This window comes from Pelodiscus sinensis, chromosome 2, assembly GCF_052426305.1.
Source record: "Pelodiscus sinensis isolate ZL-2025 chromosome 2, ASM5242630v1, whole genome shotgun sequence".
In the NCBI taxonomy this organism is placed as follows: domain Eukaryota; kingdom Metazoa; phylum Chordata; order Testudines; family Trionychidae; genus Pelodiscus; species Pelodiscus sinensis.
Genome location: NC_143053.1, coordinates 11,243,889 through 11,251,968, shown reverse-complemented (window position 1 = coordinate 11,251,968; position 8,080 = coordinate 11,243,889). Strand labels below are relative to the sequence as shown.

Here is an 8,080-nt window from a genome sequence, read left to right as displayed (position 1 = left end):
ATTTCACTAGGAGGGTGGTGAAGCACTGGAATGGGTTACCTAGGGAGGTGGTGGAATCTCCATCTGTAGAGATTTTTAAGTGATCTGGCTAGAGGATGGGGGCCAAAATGGGAGGGGTGGGCCAACAATGCCCAACACTAGTACAGGAACCTTTTCGCCACCCCCTACTGCCCAGCTGGAATTAAAGCAGTCCCAGATCCCAACTCTGGCCCCTTGCTGCCCCCTTGGGGTCATTCTACCATATAACTATCCCTGTGGCAGCCCTCTCCCTTTCCATGTTATGAAAACAGTCACCCTCTAGGCACAGGCCATTGTCCTGGCTCAACCAAGCTCTAAGCTAGGAGAAGAGGCAGCCGTGTACCAAATTTGGTGGTCCTAACTCTTACCATATAGGAGGAATTCTTGAACAAACAGACAGATGGGCAGACAGACTCACTTGCTCACAAACAGACAAACTCCCTCAACTATATAGTAGATTATGCACATTAATAGACAGACCATCACATTGTTATACCGAATCAGGTTAATGAAGCATCAGAAAGGGCCAGGGAGAGACTCAGTGTCAGTGGAGAACAAAAGTCAGCTCACACTAAGCATGTCTGAAGTTGCCTCCTTACCATCCAGAAGGAATGTCAGCATTAACTCAAATTCACTCATGCACCTTCCCTGCTAGAGAGAGACTAAACCGACCAAGCTAGAGGCTTAATGTCCAAACATCACTGACACGTTCAAGAGGCAAGAAAGGCAGATCATAAGGTTTGGAAAAGGAAAAGAAAAAAAGAATTCTGAAGAAAGAGAGGGGGTTTGGAAAGAATAAAATCAAAGACTAAAAAAGAATGACAGAGGAACTAGACTAAGGGAACACATGAAATGCTGATAAAAAACGGATGAAGGGCTGAGTCATCAAGACAGCTGCGTGTATGTTTTTGAATTGTCTCCAATTCATCCCATGAAGTGCGTTTTCCCCAGAAAAGCTCATGATTCTATATAGGTTAGTTAGTCTAAGGCTACGTCTTCACTGCAGGCTTCTTGGGCAAGAACTTTTTGCGGAAGAGATTTTCTGCAAAAAGTGCTTGTGCAAGAGCGTGTCCACACTGCCATGTGCTTTTGCATAAGAGATGTGCTTTTGTGCAAGAGAGTGTCCACACTGCCACGGACGCTCTTGTGCAAGAAATCTTTGATGTTGGCCATCAGAGCACCTGTGCTTTTTCTGATGGGGGTTTCTTGTGTAAGGAACCCCTGAGCTATGTCTACACTTGCGGCTTCTTGCGCAATATGCAAATGAGGCTAAGCATGGAATATCGCCGAGCCTCATTTGCATATCTAATGAGCCACCATTTTTTTCAGAAGAGGCTCTTGCGCAAGAAGAAACGTCTACACTGCCCCTCCTTGCACAAGAAAAACCCTCTTGCGCAGTGTCGTTCTTCCTGAAAAGTAATAGGTGTAACGGCGTTGCGCAAGAGGGTTTTTCTTGTTCAAGGAGGGGCAGTGTAGACGCTCCTTCTCAAGCAAGAGCCTCTTCTGAAAAAAATGGTGGCTCATTAGGTATGCAAATGAAGCTCGGCGATATTCCACGCTTAGCTTCATTTGCATATTACTCACGCAAGAAGCCGCGAGCGTAGACATAGCTCTGTTTGTGTACATGCACCTTTTTGTGCAAGAGCTCTTGCACAAAAAGGCTTACTCCTCATAGAAAGAGGAATAAATAACTCTTGCTCAAAAAGCCCTGTTTTCTGATGATTTACTGTACTTTTTCTTGCGCAAAAACACGCGTGTAGTGTGGATGCTCCACAAGTTTTTGCTCAAAAACTCTACAGTGTAGACGTAGCCTAAGGTGCCACAGGACCACTATTTTTTTAAAAACACACTTTAATAGTATTTTATAGCAAGTTTGATTTGTACAACATTTCTGGATCACTGATCATTATGATGTTTCTAGTTTTAAAGCGTCTGAACATTTCCCCAGCTTTGGATGGGGCAAAATCCTTCTGACAACTTGGACACTCTAAATCCCCCCGTTTCTTTCTGAGTGACACACAGGCTCCGCAAGTGTGTCTGTTAACAGCTGACTCCAAGGATGCCTTCCTGGAACAGACAGCATGTGGGCAGGCATATGTGTTGCCCACAGCTATAAGCACATTACACTGGGTGAGTGCCACTGGTTCCAGAGGATGAAGCAAAATGGGCAGTGTGTCCTACTCCCATTTGAGAGAGCCTAACTTTGTGTCCAATATTTATGGCAAGGTGTGATGTCATGTGTGTTCATTGATAAGTACAAGAAGATGAGAAAGGCCAGTCTTAATTTACGTGGCCTTTATTATGTCACAGGCATAATCTTATTACATACAGAGGTGTGGATGTTTCTGTTCATGGAACTTTTGGTGTTTTTACAAATCGATGTATGGAAGCAGAGGTGGGCCAAAATTGGTACCTCATATGTAACCACCTTCAAATTTTTGGGTGGGGATAGGATTTGAATATTCAGATCATAGCATCATAGGGTTGGAAGAGACCTCAGGAGATCGAGTCTAATCTCCTGCTAAAAGCAGGATCAATCCCAAATAAATCATCCCAGCCAGAACTTTGCCAAGCCAGGACGTTAAAAACCTCCAGGGATGGAGATTCCATCACCTCCCTACAACCCAGATCTCATCCCTGAGGTTCTGGTTATGCATTGGACCCCGTACTGGAAAAGGCCAAATCAAGATAGGATGGAGCAGAAATCTTAAAGATTTTGGTACCATCTAAACCAAACCCAAACCTCAGTTTGCTCTAAAACCCTACCCCAAATCTCAGCTTAAATCTAATATAGGCCCAGATGTGGCCACAGACAGACTCCCAGCCACCTTCCTCCCGCCTCCGCCAGGCTTCTGCGCAATCACAGGCTCCCAGTGCCAATGGTGGCCCCGCCTCCCAGCCTGGGAGTCCCAGCTGGTAGGCAGGGCCGCGATCACTGCTCCGGGCACTTCAGAAGGGTGCCGGGCTTGCGGGGGCAGACTCTTAGCCACTCCCGCCGCCCCCACCGGGCTTCTGTGCAATCACAGGCTCCTAGCGCTGATCGTGGACCTGCCTTCCAGACACACACCCCACCCACGCCAGGCTTCTGTCCGGTGCGCAGCCAGAAATATCAGAGAATACTGGACATTGCACGTCTGGTATTCTCTGATATTTTTTACTGGACAAAGAGCGCAAATACCGGACTGTCTGGTAGAATACCGGACACCTGGCAACCCTATGCTATTGTTATTACTTATATACCATCACAAGTGTGTCTGACACCACATTCTCAGAGCCAGATGTCATTAGTTTCTCCATGCTGGACTTTTGGCAATAACACTTCCAGAGACATCTATGCAACTCAATCCACAGAGAGCTCATCAACCCCTGTAATAATTGCAAGTATGTGTACACTTAATTGGGACCTAAAGATGGCCATACACTAGAACAGAGATGTCGTTCGCAGCGATTCAAGCTACACAGAGATTCTACTGGCTATTTCCATATAAAACCCATTTTGCACCTTGATTCGGTTTGTGTGGTATGAACCCCTGTAAGCCGGCCGCTTGAGTCCTGGGTCCCTGACCTGTGCTCAGGCCTGTAAGTAAGGGTCCATTGGTTCTGTTCAAACCACAGGCCCTGAAAGCAAGGCTGGCAGCAATATAAATACAATCCCATTATCAATAAGACCCCAGGTCCTGGTTCAGGGTGGGGCAGCCAAAGAAACACAGTCCCAAAGTCAATACGGCCCAGGCCCTGGCTCAGGGCGGGGCAGCCAGACAAACACACTTCCCCAGGCACAAGGGGGAGGCTGCCACCCAATATGTGGTGTGGCAGGGGGGATGTGGGCCCTCCCTACTCCACCGTGTCCTGGCCCAGTGCCCTAGAAGTGGCAGCATTAGCTGCCACTGGGGATCCAGCCCACAACATGCTGACACACTCTAAAGTGTTATTAGATCAGCCTAATAATCATTGGCTTCCCCTGGGCCTCTTCCTGACTTCCCCTCAGCATCTACCTGGCTCCACTCCGGCTGCTGGCTCTCAGGGGCGTAGTAGTCTGCACCCTGGGGCAGGGTAAAGAAGGTCCGGGCTAGTCCTCAGCCTCTGCCAGGTCCTCAGGACCCTCCTGGCTTGGGAGCTCAGGGCAGGACTCTGCTTCTTCCAGAATCTGGGGCCTTACTAAGCTCCTAGGCTGGGCTTTTATCCTACCTGGCCCACCCTTTGGCCTCTGTGGAGTTAAAGGGGCAGGACCCAGTAGGCCCACCCAGCCTCAGAGAGGGGTTCTTCCCCCTCAGGGTCAGTGAGTGGCCACCCCTGTTCTCTACAACCCTCACAGCTGTTTCATGGCAAATAACCCCTAGCATCTATTCTTCCAATGCCCTACAGGGTGAAGCAAAGTACTTCCTGATCTCTCCGGGGCCTCCACCACACACTTCCGGGGGTGGGCGTACCAGCGGATTCCCCTCAAAATTGCACGAACAGTAATTATATCCCCAGTCCAAGTGGACCAGCTCTCCAAACGTTTCAGGAAGGGCCCTTAGATGGTTATAGCCCAGCCACAGAGTGCGCAAGTTTCTTAAAATACACACATTCCCCGGCAGTTGCTCGAGAGAGTTGAACAGCAACAGCAGCGTCTCCAGCCTCTCCAGATGCTGAATGCTGGGAGGAAGGGTGCTTATTTGGTTATCACTGACATCCAGAAAGGTGAGCTGTCTCAGCTGGCAGAGCTGGGCAGGCAGTTCCGTGAAGTTGTTGTTGGCCAGATGCAGGCTGTGTAGCTTGCCCAAGCCACCGATCTCTGGCGGCAGGGAGCGCAGGCTGTTGTTGCTGAGGGTGAGTCTCTCCAAGTTGCTCAAGGTGCCAATCTCGGCAGGAATCTCCTTCAGGTTGTTGGAGTCCATGTAAAGGAGGGTCAGGTTCCTCAGGTGGCTGATTTCTCGAGGGATCAGCTCCATCCTGTACCCCAGGCAGCTTTCTCGTTCCGGGCTCATCTCCAGGGCCTGAAGGCCTTCCAAGCCAAAGACCCGCAGAGGCACCGACACCAGATCCTTGCCTTCTATTTTGAGTTTCTTCTTCCTTTCACACTTAGGGTCATGCTCTGTGACGTATTTCCACTGTGGATCATTCCCTGGATTGAAAGAACCAAAGGATCGAGCTGATTTCATTCTTCCACCACAGATGGATTTGAGGGAACAAGGAGAAATAAGACCCTTTCTGGAGTGCTACATTCTCAAATTCTTTATCCGCCTTGCCCCAACTGATGCTACTCTTTCTTCTCCGCCAGGCGAGTTAACCACACAAATACTCAGTGCTCAGGTTGCTCAGTTACGGCCATTAAGTAAACACGTCGTCCCGGTCAGCTGGATTCCTTCCCTTTCAGCAGCGGGCTCACAGCCAAGCCCACAAAAGGGGCACTACCTCCTCAGAGTCTGTGATGTTCATCTAACCCAGTGAGCCATGGGAAAACGTGCGTCTCACTTTAGCAAGCAAACCGGAAACTCTAGATCGGCGCAGCCCACCTGCTCTCTTCTGACTGTGTGTTTTACTAAGCAGGTGCTCCAAGACAAACTTGGGGCCTGACCCAAAGCTCAATGAAGTCAATAGGGGGTCCACTGACTTGGCTGGTGCTCTGGATCGGGCCCTGAACATCCTACTGCCTCACTTTCTCCGTGTGTAAGAGGAACAATAATAGTTGCCCACCACACAGTAGTTTGGGAGGCTGCATTCATGAACGTTTGTAAAGTGCTTGGAGATCTGGGGGTGGAAGTGTCTCTGGAAATGTAAAATATCTCTTATTAGAGGAGGGCCTAAATGTTCATGTATGTGAAGTCAAAGCTAGGCAGATGACACAGCAGGTGAGTATCAGGAAAATACACACCAGTTTCTAATGGTTCCCATTTAACACAATCCCCTTGTAAGGGAAAGGGACATGATAACTTGGAAAAGTAACATTTACCTGAAGCAAAAAGAGCCTAAGGGAGTTTCTTATTTATATGTGAAAATTCCTATCCGGAACTGCTGGCTCTCACAACGGTCTGGAACAACTCAAACTAAAACCATCCTGCATTATTATACGTGGGGGAGAAAAATGACATGTCCAAAAATACAGTGCTGGTGTAATGATATGTATTGTACTACCGTAGCTGTGCAGCCTCCTAGACACTTAGACGGGTCAGTATCTCAGAATCTGGGTCCTTCAGTCAGTGTTTCACAGTGCAACACCCATACAAGTTGTTGTTTTGTATGTCTGGGCGCTGTTCAACTTCAGCTACCCATCTGAACCATGAGCTGGATGTTGGGCTCTGGCTCTCAAGGGCTGGGCTTTTAGGACCATAAGGCACTGGCCTGGCAGGGTCTTTCTGCATCATCGAGTTGCAGGATCCCTTGCAATCACAATCCTATAATTCTTTTCATAAATTTCTCCAGCTCCAGCTTCAAACTAATTGTTTGCCCCCATCACTCTGGCTGAGTGTCACTCCTCTGTTCAGTCTTGTTTCCAGCAAGCATCTTGGTGGTAAGCAAGGGATATCTTCAAGTCTCACCACTGCCAACACCCTCTGTTGGTTGGTTTCCTACCTCTAAATAGATTATGCCCAAGGTTGGAATCCTGTGTGTTCAGCTTCAACTCTTTCACAGCCTCACAGAAAAGTACCACAGAAAAAAGGGTCCCAGCATCAGGAGGCCTGGTCACATGTCTTGGTCGGATTAACCCTAGTCAGACCCACTGCGGGGGAGGGGATCAAAAGGGAAAGTTGCCCCGGGGCCTGGTGACTCAAAGGAGCCCAGGGCACCTGGCTGCCACCATTGTTCTTTCAGGAGCAGCAGTGGCTGGAGTTCTGGACCCTATAAATCACCACCAGAGTGCCATACCACATGCTCTGGATGGCTCTCAGGGCTGTTTGGAGGATGGGGGAGCCACTGTGGTACACTCCGGGCAGCGCTGAGGGCTGTCTGCCCATCTCTGCTCCTTCCATCTGAAGCCCTGTCCCTTCTGGGGGTAGAACCACCTCCCCTCTTAGCCCAGGGAACCAGCAAGTCCGTCAGATCTAGCCCAGGTTTACAGGAAAAACAAGATTATTCACAGATTATCGACTTGAGCACTGGGCCATTAAGTTCCTTAAGTAGCACTAATAGCTTTCTCTAGCACTCCTAGATCAATAAATAGGTTTATACTCCATATTTCTAACTTCAAATACAGGGATAATACATGCACACAAATAGAATATACATGATTAGGGGATTACGAGACTTCCAACGATAGGTTACATGCCCCATTCTGCATAAAGCATATCTGAGTAATGGATATACATATTCAAAAACATATTTCTGTAAAAATATGGATGTGCAACATCACACACTCCCAATCTCTACTGGAAATACATTGCCTGATACATCCTTGGACTGCATTCACATCCTTGGACTGCATTCACCATTTTTCCATGGCTCACATTAGTGACTAGATCCTCTTGTAATTTAACCAGTACACCCAGGTCTTTCTCCTGTTCTGTTGCTTCCAACTGTCATGTCCCCAGCTGATAGCAAAATTTTTTGTTGTTAGTCCCTAACTGCAGGACCTTTCACTTTGCACTATTAAATTTCCTCCCTTTGGGTATGTCTACACTACAGCACTAATTCGAACTAACTTAGTTCGAATTAGTTAATTCGAACTAAGCTAATTCGAACTAACGCGTCTAGAACTAAAAACTAGTTCGAATTAGCGTTTTGCTAATTCGAACTAGCAAGTCCACATTGAGTGGACTCTGAACAGGGCTTAAGGATGGCCGGAAGCAGTGCCGGCAGGGCATCAGAGGAGGACTTAGAGCGTGGAGATGCTGTCTCAGGCTAGCCGAGGGCTGCGCTTAAAGGGTCCCAACCCCCACCCCGGACAGACAGTTCTAAGGGGTGCCCCGCTTGCAAAGAAGTTCTGGCTTGGAGTGCCCGGAGTACCCACGCTGGGCACATCACACCACTCGGCCATCAGCCTGGCTGCACTTGCCGCAGGCTGCCATCTGGGGAGAGGGGGCAATTGGGGGGCTGCAGGAGAGCTTCCACCCCCAGAAGCCCGCAGAGCCAGCCCAGTCCT

General features: G+C 48.7%; 1 protein-coding gene across 1 annotated transcript; it reads right to left on the bottom strand.

Moving 5' to 3' along the window:
- Nucleotides 1-1,983: 1,983 nt before the first annotated feature.
- LOC112545865 (uncharacterized) lies at nt 1,984-6,187 on the bottom strand. The gene has a single exon (XM_075919788.2). It carries the CDS (start codon nt 5,160-5,162, stop codon nt 4,362-4,364), a length of 801 nt encoding a protein of 266 aa, XP_075775903.2. The 5' UTR covers nt 5,163-6,187; the 3' UTR covers nt 1,984-4,361.
- Between the last annotated feature and the right edge of the window lie 1,893 nt (nt 6,188-8,080).